The 17,322-nt window shown below is 41.0% G+C and overlaps 1 protein-coding gene across 1 annotated transcript in view; it reads left to right on the top strand.

The window, feature by feature from the left end:
* Positions 1–12,470, top strand: part of adck1 (aarF domain containing kinase 1) — a 70,563-nt gene extending 58,093 nt beyond the window's left edge. The window contains exons 10-11 of the mRNA XM_058616004.1: positions 8,352–8,545; positions 10,125–12,470. Of these exons, the coding sequence (XP_058471987.1) occupies positions 8,352–8,545; positions 10,125–10,284 (354 nt within the window). The 3' untranslated portion in view covers positions 10,285–12,470. The remainder of the gene's footprint in view (positions 1–8,351; positions 8,546–10,124) is intronic.
* Positions 12,471–17,322: the final 4,852 nt, after the last annotated feature.

The following is a 17,322-nucleotide window of genomic DNA, read 5'->3' as shown; positions in this document are numbered from 1 at the left end:
AATTTACACTTTTTCAAAATGTAAGTCCTTTTTTTTCTTTTCTAATAATAACTTGAAGTGTAAAAAACATTCAGTTCAATCAACCAAAAACACAATGGAAAATATACAGTCTGACCTGTTGTCCTTTGCAATAATATTCGTTAGCTGAATTGTTCATGTGACGCTGCTGCTACCCTGTGGCCTCTTGTAGCATCTGCAGCGCCGTCATCTTCTTGCGCTTTGCTCGCACTGGTCTGCCGCTCGCGGTGTCGCGCTGGATGAATGCCAGAGGGAAATGAGGTCCTCACACAGGCCTACTATGCGTAGAGAATGCTTCAGAGGTGCAGTCCTTCGGATCTTCACAGGAAGGCTGGCGAACCTCGTTGCCCTTACTCCCGCTGTCCACGTCGTTTTCTTTCGTGGATCGCTTCTCCTTCTTCCGGGTTCCACTGCATGAACACGTTCACTTCGCGTGGACACCTTTTCAAAGGTGGGTCACGTTTTTCACTGTAGCTGCTCCCAATACTTTTCTTCCTGGTCAGAAAAACCACGATCCAACGGATGTTTGATTGAGCTTTATTGTCTTCCTTTTACACTTTACACTGCTCCAAACACCGTGAAAAACTGAAATAACACAAAACATAACATAACCACATTTTAACATAAATATGGCTTCTCTACATCAGTTTTATCACACATACAAAACAAATATAAAATGCACAAAAAAAAGACCACACTCTTACCGTGTGCGCCTTCCAACCAGAAAACCAGGAGCTGCCAAGGCTCCACGGTCGAACTCCGCTCATATACCGTAGCTCCAAAAAACAGACTGCACATTTTTCCCACCATTCCGTGCGCCCATCACATGACCAGCAGGGGTCATCATAATCACAACTCAATATACATCGTCAACTACATAAACAAAAACATCCATACACAAAACCATCAAAACAACAAAAAATAAATAAATAAACAATACCCTCAGCGACAGCTACATGGGGTTTAATTTAGCAGTTTAATACGTTGTAATGTAAGAAGGAGAACTTAAAGATATTTAGTTTGATTTATTAAACTTTATTCAAGGGCACTCCCTTTAAACATTTTAAAACAATTAGAAACCAGAAACTAAATAGAAAACATGGAATTTTTATGGAATTAGATTTGGTTTAATATTTTCAAACAACACTTAAATGCATAAAATATCGATTTAATCATTCAAAAATATTGTATTTTATTGTTTGAAACTACACCTGTTCTTCTCGCTCCCTGATTTGTTCTTTGCGGAGTGGTTTTTTGTTTGCAATTCTGACCATGGGCGGGCCTTAGGAAGCTGCCTGCTGATTGGCTACTGAGTTTTGGAAGTAGTCACAGGCTTGGAGTCGCTGTACTTCTGGAACTCTTTCCCCAAGTTTTCCCCGTCGACATACGACAAAACAATTGCAAGTATCTAACGTTTATAATCTGTTTAGCTCCATGCAACACTTACTGCACGTTATGTCTGGAAGTTTTTTCCCCAACTAAATTGCATTTTATTTTATTTTGATTAGTGCGGCACAATTAATCACAACTGCAACGGGAGGCTAACTTTTAGTGCTGTACAATATCTTCAGTCTTTGTGTTTCTTTACAAGTTTCTGAGTTGAACTGTTCAAGTTAAGAAATAGATAGCGATATTTTTGATGTAAACATTTCTCATGGTGAATGCAGGTTTTAATGACCGTTCATAATATGTGTCTGGTTGTATACTAATGCTTGTTTCCTGCTGTTATAATTACTGGTACTGATTTAAATTACAACAAACAGCAGGAGGAGACAGTCACTGCTTACAGAACATTTTGTCTGGCTTTTTTTTTTGGGGGGGGGGGGGTATGTCACTTAGATTTTCCTTCCAAGAAAAAGTGATCAGCTTGAGCCAATTCATATTTGCTAATGAGTCTATAAACTTTTTAAGGACCGTTAATTACACTAGAATTAGAATTTATTATTTTTGCGCAAACACTCTAATTAGTGATAGTGAATTTAACCAATGCGTTTTTACACACCAGTAGTGAACACAAACAAGCTGGGCACAGAAGCAGTAGGCAGCACTTCTCTGTGCCCGGGGAGCAATGAGGATGGGGTGCCTTGCTCAGGGGCACTTGACCCGTCCAGGGATTTTAACTGGTTACAAGCCCAATTCCGAAGCCTGATGTGGTGTGTCAACAAATGCTTTAAGTGTAGCCTTGTGTTCTTTTAGAGAAAATATATCAGAAAAAAAAACATTTTAACATATTAAAGAAATCTAGATATCTTTAGATATATTTATGTAAATGGTGTTGAGTCTGATCAGTTATTTGGTTTAATTTTGGAGTTGCTCATTTGGTGCACATTTGCAGATCTGTTCTAAGTTTTAAAAATCAACAACTCAGAGCGTTTTGGCTGCTTTTTTCCATTATTATGTTTAAATATGCAGTATATACAGAGGCTATAAGAATATGCAGTATAACATGTCTTATGCCTTTTTTTCAGCACAACCTATAGGCAATCTGATGAAAAACAAATTTCATTTTCGCCAACTACATAAACACACCTGAGCAAAAAGTACTAATGTTTAAAATCGGATTGAATTTGTGAAATTATGAAATACGTCAAAGTTCAAAGTTCACTTGGCTCGTTTTTATGAACACAAAGAAAGTCTATTTTGTGACTTTTGCTGCTAAAAATGTGATATAAAATGAATCATAACTTTGACTCAACAACACATACTCTGGAAAAAAAACGCGGTGTGAGCACGAAGGGTTAAACTGGTTTATTTGTTTAATTCAACTTCAGCATCACCACACTTAGTGCCTCACTTTGAATAAGTGCAAATTAATACCAGGCACTCTAGTGTTTACTGCTCTCTAAAGGTTAAAAAACACGAGTGACACTGGTTTGATGTAAATAACACATCTGTAATTTCAGCATAGGTCCCCATAAAGGCTTGGGCCAGCCCTTTCTGTCATTGTACACTCACCATATAGCAGGGTACAAGGAGTGTATTACCTTGATGATGTGTGTAGGTGGTGTATAGGTTCACACAGTCACCGCTTCAACGCTCCAGCCATGAAACTGCGTTTGGGGTCAGTGTGATTAAAGCGACCCGCCGTTAGCTGCTCCACGGACAAACGGCTTTAGAAGCTTTATCTGTCGTTGCCTTTTTCCAAAGAAGTTGGGTTTTTGCACATTATTTATGGAATTTGATGCATTCATTAGCATAATGGTATTCCAGTGTGAGAATGTGTATAAGTGAGGTGTGTTCTCTGGCTCCTTCTGTCTGCCACTTTAGCTGACATGAAAGCACTTCCATCAATGTAGGCCATCTGTGTGTCATTTATGTCCCCTCTTCTCTCCCCCTCTCTCACACACGCACACATTAGGCTGAATCCACTCTGTCCTCTGCTTGAACACACTTGTTGATTGTGTAGCACCCTGGAGTTCCTAAGTCATTTTGAGACGCTTGTGTTACCACAACCACTCATCTGCTTTGTTTTTCCCCATTTCTTCTGTCTGACATTTCCTCTCATCTTCCCTCTGCCGTTCACCCCCCCCCCCCCCCCCCCTTCTATCCACTTAATGCATGGATCATTTTTAACTCCTGCTTCTAACAAGTGAGGAGGCATTCCATTAGTGTTAATGCAGTCATGTGCGGCAGCAAATGTTGAGTGCTTTTAGAGCTTTGGCTGTTTTTATGCCTTTTTTTTTCCACATGCAGCCATGTTTATTTTTAATGAATGCCTCTCTTAACACCAAAAACAAAGTAATTAGTCCAGGCTACAATAGATTACAACCAGGTGGTGGTTTGACTTGTTTTAATTCATGATTTTCATTAAATTTCCACCCGCAAGACTAAAAATGTCCCAGTTTTGAGACTGTTCCAGTCATTTCCACAGGACAACAACAAAACTACTGTTTGTTTTTTAAATGTTATAAAATAGGACTTCCAGCAAAAGCACATATAGTACCTGTGTCAACACTTAGACCACATTTCAATGCTTCCTGAATGTGTCCTCAGATCTGATCACAGAAACCACACTCTGAGGTGGTTTGAGGACGTATGTGACCACAATCTTGAGCTGTATGAACGCAATCCGTACATAGGACGCATGAAAGACAGACTTCTCAGCGGGGGTCCTCTGCCCTGCAGCAGTTTCCCAGCATTTCTTTTTCTAAACTAAACATCACTCATGCGTTCATTTGTTGCCATAGTAACACTGGCATATCTTAATATATAAGTCTACCTTGTGTCTGCTCCCCTCATATCTTCAAGCCTTCATTCATCAGAACAGTACAGACAGTTACTTCTTCAATCGCAGGGAAAAAAAGACATTTAAATATGCAGCTCCTTTTACAAGATTATCTAAAACTCAAAAATATGGGACACTTTTGACAAATTCTTAAATGAATTACACAACATCTCTGCAGATGTTTTGCCTAAATGCACTTTATTGATTTTTTTGAATAATTTGCCTCACTCTTTTTATTAAGTAAGTTACGTATATGTTAAGTAGGTTTTTATGTATATTTTATTTTATTTATTTTGTTTGTGTATGCTGTATGGTTGAGTGGTTGTATATATACTGCTGCCTGTCTTTGCCAGGACACTCATGCAAAACAGATTTTTAATCTCAATGGGTTTTAATTCCTGGTTAAATAATAGTTATAATAATAACAAGAGTATTATGAGTGATCATAATGTTTTCTTTTTTCTAACAGTTAAAATTGTAGTTCATGTAACAGCGGCGCGAGTAGAGCTTTGTTTTACTGAACGCCTCCTGACTTATTCTTTCCTTGACAGTCATTTTCACATTGACATCAGACACATCTGTGCAGTCAGATTAGTTAAAAACGTGACTTTATTACACTGGGTCTGATCACATGTGTCCACAGGTGAAGCATCCCTGATGCAATGTGATTTCAGGTGTGAACAGTTGTATTTAAAATGATCCACTTTGGGGCATGTCAATACTAGGTCTGAATAAGGCCTTAGGTTGCCTTATGTAAATAAATAAATCCTGTATCCATAAATCCTAACCCCATATGCTATGTTGAGCATATGGGAGCATTTGTGTCTCCTCTCCTCACAATTAAATAAAACTCAGCTCAATAATGTTTGATTGAACCTACTAACAAACTGAAATATCAGCCTCCGCGGTGAATCCATCATTTACAGTCTTAGATAGGCCATACAGGACATTTTGTAACCCCTACATGCTCAGCTGTCTTAAGAGGCTGAAAATGGCGTTTACAGCAGATCTGTACGGGAGATTGTGGTATTCTCTCTGTCTCCAGCCTACAGTTGTGTAATATCTGCTGGCTGCAGAATGAACCCATTCTGCCAACTCTCCGCTACACTGGGGGAGAAAAGAAAAATCACCAGCGCCGATTAACCCCCCCTCGGCACCCACCCCAATGCCCCCCCCCCACTGCATTTGCGTTGCCTTTTGCACAGCCTATTATCGCATCACTCGCAATACAATATGTCCTTATTGAAGCTTTCAGATGCAAATGAGAGCACTGTCGCCGTCTCTGTGTCCTGCTGACAGCTGTGAGGCCTGCTAACCAACCTCCTATAATTGCTACTAATTGTTATTCCCCAAGCAGGACTCAGCAGAGCACTTCAGAACACCCAGCCCCCTGTTATTTGGACTGGAGGGGGGGAGAGGCTGGGAGTTTGTGATGGCATATTATGGTGTATGTTTATGTCTTAAGACTGGTCGCTCTTTTTTTTTTTTTTTTTTTTTTTTTTTTATTACAAACCTAGGAATCCCGTCCATAGCTGGTGTTAACGTCCAGTATGTCACACGCAACACAGACCACTCCCAAATTTGTTGTTGTGAGTGAGTGAGTGCATGTAAATGTACTCTTTTGCTCCTGCCTCAGAAAACATCTGTCGCCAGGTGCCGCACGTGTCCGCCATGTTCACGTGTCATCACATCACTGGACAGCCCTCTTGTGTGTAGGTAGAGGATAGTGTATGAAAATCAGATGCTTACGTCTTGCTGCGTCAGGGATGTTGGTTCCCATCACTTCCTGTGGGCATGAGACAAAGACAGACAGACAGAGAGCAGAGACAGAGTTTATCCGTGTCAGGATGTTGACTCGCTGTCTGTCTCTCCGTGTGCCTGTCAACCCTCTGTTTATGTGCACTGACAGCTCTGACAGTGCTGCTGTCACACACGCACACACACACGCACACACACACATGGGTTTTGACGGTCTTTGTTTATAGAAAAGAGGCTGGAATATGACAGTGGGCATTGTGGGTATGTGGGATGTGCTGCAAACATTCAGCTACGTCCTTATGTGTGCACAATTATGCACAATCTCTGAGCAAGGTTTTTGCAGAGCATGGTCAGAGAAAAATAGAGAATGTCCAGCGACTCGCAGTTTTCTGAGTGCAAATGCTCGAGGCCAGAGATCAGAGGAGAATGACCAGACTGGTTCAACATGATAGACAAAAGAAAACAAGTCACGTAACCACCCTGTCTCTGAGACGCCACACGTCCAACCTTGAAGAGGTGTCCAACTTTCACACCAAAAACCCAGGTTCATGTCCATCAATTCAAACTGAAGTCTCAAAAGTCATTTTTGACATTCCTGAACTTTAGAGTAGTGCTTGGAGCTTCCTGAAACAAACCGTAAAAGTGCCACACAGCGATATCCTGTCCTCACACAGCCTGTGCACCACCTCATTTAACTTTCCGTCCAAAAATGGCTAAGTAACAAACTCCCAGTCTTTTCTTGTTCAGTGACTAAAAGTATAATTTAGGCCCGTAGCTGTGCTGTGAGGACAGGCCTTTGAAGTAACACTGTAGTGGAGGACACCGACACTCATTCGCAGACCTGAGCAGCCATCTTTAAAATCAAAAGCAACACATATCCATTCCACTTTCTTCTTTCTGTGCATGTTTTTTTGGTATTTTATTTTGCACGTTGACAAAAATGCACTAAAAATGGAAAGATAACTTAACTACCGTGGAGGGAAAGATGAAAAGATCAGAAGACTCGCTTGAAGCCTTTACCCACTGTTAGAATTTCACATTAGAAAACGCATACAGGAGATGTCTGTAGAAGTGATATTATCAGTAATGTACAATAAAAGCAACACATGCACTGAATTCTTGAGATTCTGGCGAGATTCTCCTGGCAGCTTCCTATAGTCTAATCTTTGGATAATTACGGATGAAGGTCACGTTAGAACACAGCAGGGAAACTGTGGATAAGGATGAGTGGCAGATTGTACTGCTTCCTGCAGTACTACTACTGTTTTTTTCTCATGTAAAACTGCAAAACTTTGGATAATGACTGGACCTCCTGATTCTACAGACTATGGGTCAGCAGCTGTGACTGATTTTCGCTAACAGACAGCCCCCAAACCCCCCGAAACAAGCCATTTAACCATCACAATGACGCTGAAGCTGTTAAATGAGGGCAAAAAATCCTGCATAGTTCTTTAACCCTTTAACACCTAAGCCTCAAAAGCTTAGGTGCTTTTGCCCGTTTTTCCAGAATAACTTTCAATATTTACAATTTAATGCATGTTAAAATAGTGTATTAACAATTTATAAAGGAAGAAAAACAAAAAAAAGAAACCTGTAGTTATAAATGAACAGGTTTTGCATGTTCATTTTGAAATTTTAACAGTATAAAAGATATTTAAAATAGCATTTGTCTGGTGTCCAAAAACAGAAACTTCAGGCCTTTTTCCAACTCTATCCTCTCTCGTGACGAAGACGCTGGTTCGCCAGCTTCCTGCAACAGCGAGAGTGAAATTACCGTAATAACCACATGTTGGCCTTTGACGTGCAACTCTTCAGCTTTCAGAAATTGTTCCGATAGCACAAACGGTCGCGTGATTACGGTAATGCAAAGTGCACTTGTGCAGACGTGTCGCCTGCGATGCGCTCGGTGTTAAAGGGTTAATAATAAATAGAAAAATGGTCCAAGAAAGTGAAAGAAGAACCAAAGAAATAAAGGTGACAAAAGGTGAAATAAAGGCAACAGTGCTAGCCACTACTCAGTCATGTGACCAAGTGTTTGTGTTAAAAATATCAACACGTGGACAGATGGGAACATTACGTGAGATTTTGTCATCGGATCATTCGTATTTAGGGCCAAGAAGATAATTTATTAAAAAAATAATCTAATACAAATGATCCCCCTCCTCTATTGCAATTTTACCTACAAAGTAAAAGTGTGCTTTTAAAACCTAGACATTGGCACACACCTGTAAAAAAAAAAAAAAAAAAGCAATCCGATGCCAGTGGAGCAATTCACGAAGCCTAATTTGACAGTATACCCGTTTCCCCAGATAACCGAAAGCTTCTCTGTCTGTCTTGTCTATTTTGCCAGGACGTTGAGATACGGACCAACGCAGCTCTGTACCTGCCTCAGATCAGTGAGCTGTTGAATCGAGTTCCCCGTCAGATGCTGCTGCTGCTGAAGACCAACGACTTGCTGAGGGGCATTGAGACCACTTTAGGGACCAGAGCCGCGTCCTCGTCCTTCATCAACATGTCCCGCTGCTGCATACGTGCCTTGGCCAGGTCAGAGCGATCATAGCCTTTAAAATAAATTTAAAAAAACTAAGTCAGTAGTGTACAAAACTCTAAATATTAGTCTTGTGAGTGTGAGACTTACATGTTTACATCGGCGAATGTTAAGTGTGTAAGAACTAAAGACAAACTAAGGTGGCAAATGAGAGAGAGAAAGGGTGTGAGGTTGAACTCCGGGTCTTTTGTCCGGTGTTGTTCTGCTGACAGTGTTGGGGTTTTTCCGAATAAGCACTCCTCATAAAATATTAACCAGTGTTGTGTGTTGGTTGTGCCATTTAGTAATATAATCCAGTGCCACCTGTGGTGCCACCTCACTCCTACACCTCTGCGCCAGTTCTCTGTAAACACAGCTGCTCTTGTTCTCTGTGGGGAACCTTTTCCGACAACTCGCACCCCAACCCATATTCGTTTTAGCTGACTCATCTTGTGTCTTTCACTGTGAGAATGAACTTCTGTACTCTGACAGGTGTTACGGTGCTACCAAAACACAGCCTGAGTCTCTTTAAAACTCCATTGTGTCCCAGTCCATCAGTATTGATGGACTGCAGGAGCTGCAACTAGTGATTATTATATTATATTATATTATATTATATTATATTATATTATATTATATTATTAAAATGTTGAAACCTTGAAATGACGATGTTCTCATGTTTGAATGATTTCTTTGGGATATGGAGCAAAGAAACCAGAAAATATTCACATTTAAGAAGCTGAAAAAATCAGAAAGTGTGTTTTGGTTATTGAAAAAAACCAAAAACACTCAAGCTTATTCATTGATTCTCAAAATAGTTGAAGATTAGTTTAGTAATTGATGAATAAATTATCGAATAATTGTTGCAGCCTTAATACCGTTCCATTTTTGGCACCCTTCCCTTAGGGTACCAGAGTAAAATGGTATGGTATAGTCCAGGTGGAGCTAGTCTGGCTCCACCCACGACAGTCAGCTGATGGGGCGACCAAAAAACTGGTGTTTCTTCTGTTCTCGTTGAGACAAACCGAGCAGGAAAAAAGCTGCTAGATGTCCTCCATTGTTGTCTGCTGTGTTGTGTTCAATGTCGTCGACCCCACACCCCGCCTACCAAGTAAAGGTACTGTTCTCAGTCCAAACAAAGCCTGAACCAGGGCTTTATGATTCCAAACCCAACCGCATTGGAAGCTCAACCTAGAACAGACCCTAAAATTATGTCTGCATGGGTTTCCCTCATGAAAAGAGCTGTGCTCTGTCTCGGTCATCAGATCCTTACTTATGTAAAAACCAAAAAAAAACTTCACTGAGGTGGGGTGAAAGTGCTATAACAAGAATGTTTTTCCAGTGCAAAGATGCACTTACATAACAGTATAAAGTAAGTCAGTGAAAATCTACTAAATGTAAATGTCACTGTGTTTCTTTTTTTTAGCTTTTAAAAATGTCACACAGTAGGGGAGGGACTTATCTGTACTTGAAAATGTAATACATTCTTAGTTTCTAATGAATGTCACACTGTGTGAGCCGCGCTATTAACGCTATAATACGTGTTTCGACTGTATCTGACCTTTCCCCCTGTTCTTCTGTCCGCCTGACCCACAGGCACAAGAGGAGTAAGGCTCGGTCCAGGAGGAAGCGTCTGCAGATAACGCTGTCGGAATCTCTCCGGCTGTGGAAACTCTCTCTGTTTGAACTGTTTCTGTGGGTGAAGGATTCAGTGCTGGTCCACTGGCTCGCTGCTCTGCTGCCATTTGGTCACTGAGACACGCGTCGCCCTGGAACGTCGGGAACAGTGGGGCCACAACTGTTGAAACTGCATGTTTCAAACGGTAACACTTATTAACATGTACGGGAAAAAAAAAAAACAAAGGCAAGAAGCTGATCACTTAATAGCCCTCAAGATCACTTTTATTTGCTCATGATGGTGCCATGTTTGTTTTTGTTTAGTCAGTAAATGCCTTTTTTTGTTTTAATTCAGGAACATTATTGTCAGGTAATATTTCTCATCATTTTGTCTTGTATTTAAAGGTCCAGTTTTTAAGAATTAGTGACATCTAATGATGAGATTGGAGGACTCCTCTGCTCCGCCCCTCCTACATTTCCCATGCAAGTCAGGGAACTACGGTGGCCTTTACATGCCAGAAAACATAGTAGTATGTAGTAAAATTTCCGCTTCAAAAAGTCAAATGCACACTCTGGCCAGCACGTCATGGTGTGACAGTAGCTCAGTGGTAGAGCAAGTTGTCTTTTAGCTTGAAGGCTGTGGGTTTGATTCCCGGCTTAGGAAAGACACTTAACCCCACGTTGCTCCTAATGGCTGTGCCGGCAGTGTGTGAATGTTTATGAAAGATTTGTGATAGAAAATGCACGATATGAATGGACGAATGGTAAAAAAAATTTTACTCACTGGACCTTTAAAACACACATTAAGCCATTGTGCATGAGACCAAACCTCGGTGCTCTACTTGGTTGTATATGTATGCGTACACAGGGCATACAGGATATATGGACGAACTGTAGTCATTTAAAGAAACAGTTCTACCACATAACTAAGACCGCAAATGTGTTTTATTTATTTTTTTTGCTATTCTATTTAGTGTCATCCAACCTGCTATCACTTACGATACCAGGTTTCCAGTAGATTGTGATCTTGAGATTGTCATATTTTTTATGTGCAACCTTTTAATCAGGATTCATACACAAATTGAACATAATGACAGAGATGCAATCATGGAGAATGTGACATAGGGACATTATCAACAGAGCAGATCAGCTATTCAAGGGATAGCTCAGGTTTGTGCGGATGTTATGTGGCATCAACACATTAATATTATCACCACTGACTATGCAGAGTGCGCTGCTGCACATGCCTCGGTGTGTGTGCACTTGTCATGGAGATTAAGGGAACTGAAGTTTTCACTCTCCTGCACCAAAGTCCACACAGAACATTAGTATTTGTAGCATGTGGGGACACAGAAGCTCTTGGTCCACTTGGGTAAAACCAAATCAAGGATGTTTGAACATAACGAGCACTTGCTGATGGAAAAAAAGTGTTTTGTGTCTCTGTGGACTTTGGTGCGGGAAATGTAAGGTTTTCCAACCATAAAGTGGTAAACATTTCCAAAAACCTGAACTATCCCTTTAAAACAAGTCAGCGTGTAAGTTGTATACAAAGACGGATGTCCTGTCAACAGATGCAGGGTGTCACAGGAGGCCGCGTGAGACACCGCGTGTACCATGAATCCACAATCAGTGCTGATATGATGATTTCCATAAAATGTAATGTAAGGACTCTTAGCGCTGTAGTCACTGCAGGGGTTTCATCCGTTGATTGTGTCCTCGCCTGGATGATGCCGGACCACTCATTTACTCCCGTTCCTCAACAAAATACCTCAGAATTAAGTTTGTTTCATATTCTTTCATATTCTGGTGCATGTATTTATCTTAAAAAAAAATAACTGTCATACCACAAGCACATCCATGTGTATCACTGTTACAAACCGACCGCACATTCCTGTTAATATTTATATAAGTCGGACAAATGTCGGCAGGTGTGTTCTTGTGTGGCTGAGCAGACGTGACGCTTCGACACTTCACGTCTGCTCAGCGCAGTCTTTTCAAGTCTCCCCAACACAGTTCACATTTACCTCGCTCCTTCCACCCAGTGACTGTAGGTTGTACTGTTTTAGTCTCGACTGTGTCATAAATGTCACACCAATCTTCCGAGCTGTGCTGTGTTGAGGGCGGCTCTCGAAAAAAAAAAAAACTTTATCAAACACTGACGGCTCGAATTTATACTGTGACTCCGAAAGTCTGTTGCCGTGGTTACAGTTACATAACCTTCACAAGGGGATGAGAAGTAGAGCCCCGGCCAATAAAGAGGAAGTTGCTGATATTTGGGAGTTGATATTCTTGAAATAAGAAAACAAACATACATTTTACATCAAATATGATCTTCAATACTCATCTTTTCGCTTCATGACACTTTATGAGGACTGTGCAGTTAACATGTTCTTGTATAAGGCTTTTTGAGGGTTAGCACTAACTTTTAGGGTTAGTGTTAGATTTGGGTTTAGGTTATGGTATCTATACTGCTTTATAAAAACAATTTAGATATTATAAAAATAAAAATACATAAAGTCCTCACTTGGGTTACAAATGTAAACCCCTGAACGTGACAGCAGATAATCAGATCCAAGAACTAAATGTATTGGTTTCTCCTTAAAGAGGATTTGTGTGGATCACTTCTGGGTTCTGATTTTCTCTTTTTTCAAACCATTCTCTCGTTTGTGTGTGAAATTCCACCTCAACCTCAACTTTAGTCTGGCACCGTTCAGCCATTCCACGGTCAAAGTCGCTTAAACCAGTTTGAACCAGTTGTACCTAATAAAGTGGCCGGTAAGTGGCGTTGTACCTGTCCTGCCAGTGTCAATGAAACTCCTTTAAGTAAAACACGTGCAGTACGTCTGTCAGGAAAGGAAAACTAGAGGCATTCAACATGTCATTTATTTAACTGCAAGGAGGAAAAACCTTGTTTATAATCCACATTTAAAATCATTTTTTTTTTTGTTTTCCGCTTTTAAATATATTTGTTTTATTTATAACATATTTACACCTACAGTCAGTTTATAGTGTCCAATTAATCTGTCTGTGAAAACCCACACGCACACACACGGGGGAGAACATGCACACTCGTACAGGAAGGCCCTCGGGTTGAAGCAGGATCAGAACCAGTGACCTTGTTGCTGTGCGGCGACAATGTCTCACCGTGTGCCCACCGTCTGTACCTGTGTGTTGGGTGGGTTACAGTGCACCCCACTGTAGAACCGTCCCTGGTCCAGGTCTCTAAACCTCATCTCTGACAAAATGAAAAAAAAAAAAAAACAGGCCTTTTAACTCCTCTCACATTCTCTCCCTGAAATCCAACTCAGGCCCTGAATATGAGCTTCACCTGCTCTAATCCCTGCAGCAGCCACATCCTCACAGACACACACACTCGTCAGGCGGCTAATAATTTGCCTCACTGTGCACTTCATCCAGCCAAAGAGCATAATTGCAAAAACATCCAAGAGGGGGAAAAGTATTTCTTAACTGCAAGTTGCACAGTGTAATATGTATTTTAACCGGATAGTGGATTGTGCTTATTTGCAATGCCCCGTCAGGTGAATTGAAATTAGTTTCACTTTTGTCGACACATCCTCAACATGTCGGCGACGAGAACCAGGCTGGGAATTTGCGACAGTGGATTAAACAAGTCTAACACAAGTTAAACTCTTCAATAGGGGTGGGAATCGCGATACGATACCAATAATATCACGATACAACGATTCTGTAAGACAATCAAATAGAAAATAAAACACCCCGAGTGTGAAACTGACAGGGAATGTTTACTTTAGAGCGCCTTCATTTGTTCATTAAAATATTGATATTTTGGACCAAATAAAACAAATAAAAAGAATCCAGATTAGATATACAAGCACATTATGAAAAACAAGTGCATATCGTGGAGTCAGCCTCAAAAATTCTCTGTTTGGATTTGAAAACACTCAATGAAATTAACTCAGTTAGTTTCCAGTCTTGAAACAATTGAGCAATGGGGATTGGCTGCCTTGCTCAGGGGTACCCCAGCCATTTACTGGGGCTTTGAACCCTCAGGTTAAGCCCAATTTCCTTAGGCTCAGCCATTTGCTGCCCATCATCATGATGGGAACATCTAACCATTGTTTACCACTTTATGCTCCACATCAGGGTTGTGGGTGATCTCAAGCCAATCCCAGGCTAAAGCAGGTCTACACCCTGGATAGGTGGGAACATCATTTAGTGAATTTACACCATAGTATGTGAAGAAGGCCTGAAACTATATCACATAAGACCATTAACTCAGGAATATGTTATCTGACATTATAAATCAAGTGAGAAGCATAGACCCTGTAGGAAGCCCATAGACTTTCATCCAAACGGAGTTCTTTCAGCAGCCAGTGGAGTCGCCCCCTGGTGGTTAACTCCTACTCCTGCCATTATGCATTTTTATGTACAGTCTGTGGCATCAACACACAACCCGATTGTGTTTCTTAGTGAGGCGAAACACAGTGTGTGTGTATGTGCTACTGGAGGAGCATCCATCTCTATCACACAGAGCCACCCCAGCCTGCCATAGCTAATGAGAACAGCTTTCTCTTACTTACTTTTTTTTTTTTCTTCTTTAACGGAAAGCAAAAAAAAAAAAAGAGCAAATACTTACACCATCCGCCCCTTCGTGGCTCCTTCCCTCCCTCCCTTCACCTTCACTCACTCTGTGGAGGAGGATGAAAGGTCACACACTCGTGTTGAAGTATGAGTCTTATAAGCACTTCACCAGTTTATATATATATACTGTGTAACTCGGCTCGTACTGGGACCTTTAGCCAGTTTGGATAATAATGGACACAGTTGTATAAAAAAAGACATACTTATACTTCTAGTTATATAATCTTGAACACATGTTGTCATCAACACAAGAACCTGCATAAAAACAGGCCTTTTCACTCTCTGAAAACCTGGCTACACAAGGAAAAACTGATCTAAAAAAATAAAACAAACCAGATTTTATCCATTCAAAAATGTAAACCTATACCCCTATAGACTCTATTCTAAAATAATGTTCACTACTTTGTCTTACATTAGCCTTTTCTGAATGGAAAGCAGAGTTTGCAAACATCTTCCTCTCCTGCGCCAAATCCCATAGAGAAAATCCCAGTTTTTAGCTTGCTTAGGATACAGGAGCTGATGGTCTATGGGTGACTAGTTTGATACATTTGTGTCGCTTAGATAAACCTGAACAAAGGATTTCAGACACTGAAGTCACAGAATAACACGTTCGAACATAGTGATGGAGGCCACAGTGACTCAACAACTTCTGTGTGCTGTGATGTAAAATGGCTGATTTTCTCTGTGGGGTTTGGCACGGGATGTGAGCGTTTCACAAACGGCGACTTCTGAAGATACTGCAGGTTTTTATGAAATGAGCCTTTAGTTATGAGGCTGAAACATGTTTTCAGAGAGAGTTAGCATCCGTGCACCGGGGGGGGGGGGGGCCACACAGCAGAGTCAGCTTCGACACACTCTTCTCTGATGTTGGGGTCACACACACTCGGTAGAGCTGGCCTGCGCTGCAGCAGTGTGGGCGATGGCAGTGTCATTGTTCCTCTGTTCCAGTGCGTTCTGGGTAATAAATGAGGTGTCACAGTCGATTGGCCCACGCTGTTCACAACACCAGCACAGACCACACTGCTGAGGTAAGTGCACAGTTAAGTGTTTCTTTTTTCTTCCCCTCCATCTCTCTCTCTCTCACTCCCTCACTCCCTCTCTGTCTCTCGCCCCCTGGCTCTCTGCTTTTTATTCTCCTGACAGCAGAGTTGACTCGGCGCGGCCCTTTGGTAATGGTTTCTTAGTTACAGTGAAGTTGATATTTCCCTCTTATTAAAAATCCAATATGCCAGTCGGTGCGGACCCTCCTACAGCATGACAAAGTTTGTTTGATTTGAAATGTATCGCAGAATTAATCAATAGGAGACTCTCCGTCCGTCAGGAGCCGGATGAATTGATTCCGATGCCGCGTTTCAGCTCACTTATGTCCACCCATTAGCTTCCTTCATAGTTCAATACTGGTCACAATGCAAGCAGTAAGTTCTGACGGCTGTCATGCTCATTGCCTGTGTCTCTATCCGTCAAACACTCCACAGTCCGAGTTCACAGAAAGGTGGTTGGACGAATACTGACCAAACTGATGTGAGGTTTGGTTTTGTCCCACCACGTATTACATTATTTTACATGACATATTCTATTCAATAATAAATAAAGTGCATCCCAAAGTGTCATTCTCAGGGAAAACAGCTCCAAGCATTTACTCAAATTCTGTTCAAATTTGTGCTACATTTAAATTTGTACAGGTGTGTGTGTGTTGCAGCAGCAGCAACTCGAGTCAGAGGATTCAGGTGTATCAGCAGTATGCACTACGTCTGCTTGGATCTACTTAAAGGGACAGCGTGTAAGATAAAGTGTGTTGGATAACCTATATGTAGTCATCAATTAGCATCAAATCTCAAAAGATATAGAGATGAGCTGGCTCCTGATATAATTATAAAAAAAACTCATTCTGGGGTAATGGAAAAACAACAATTCGTACAAGCAGGTTAAAGTACAAAACATAATTTATCTTCATTTCCTGCCAAATAAAAAAAAAACATCAACAACGTTACCTTCATTTCACACAGAACAACTGAAATAATCACTTCTATTCATTTATAGATTAATATAAACGGCTTCAACCACATTAACTGCTTCATGATATACCAATTTCAATGCATTTATGGGGTTTGATAAAAAAAACCAACATGTTTCACATTTCAAACATTATATAACACAGGGATAACTAAGTATCCCTGTTGATAAAAATCACTTAATTGGCAGCAGATTAAACATGCGCCAGAAGCAGAAGGGTCCTGCCTCGTTTAAATGAGCCTCCCACCTGTGAGTACTTCCTCTCCCACATGCAATTATTGTGCTCCCGTTCCCTCGCATGGGTTGACACATGTGCATGTAAAAACACCCTTTCTCCATGAGGTACAGTACATAGTACATAAACTGTAGGCAGCAGAGTTTTAACGGTTGGATTCATTACATTTTAAGACCGGGGGTTGTTTTTGATGGGTGTGGAAAAACTAGCTCATAACTCTTAGGCAGCCAAAATGGCCCAGTGTGCCTGCAGCGGGTCCAGCCTGAGTTTTGACAGTGACGAGCGGTGGGACTCCCAATCCACACT

Source organism: Solea solea, chromosome 18 (genome assembly GCF_958295425.1).
Source record: "Solea solea chromosome 18, fSolSol10.1, whole genome shotgun sequence".
NCBI lineage: Eukaryota > Metazoa > Chordata > Actinopteri > Pleuronectiformes > Soleidae > Solea > Solea solea.
Note: the sequence above shows the minus strand (reverse complement) of the source record. Positions and strands in the feature narration are given on the sequence as shown.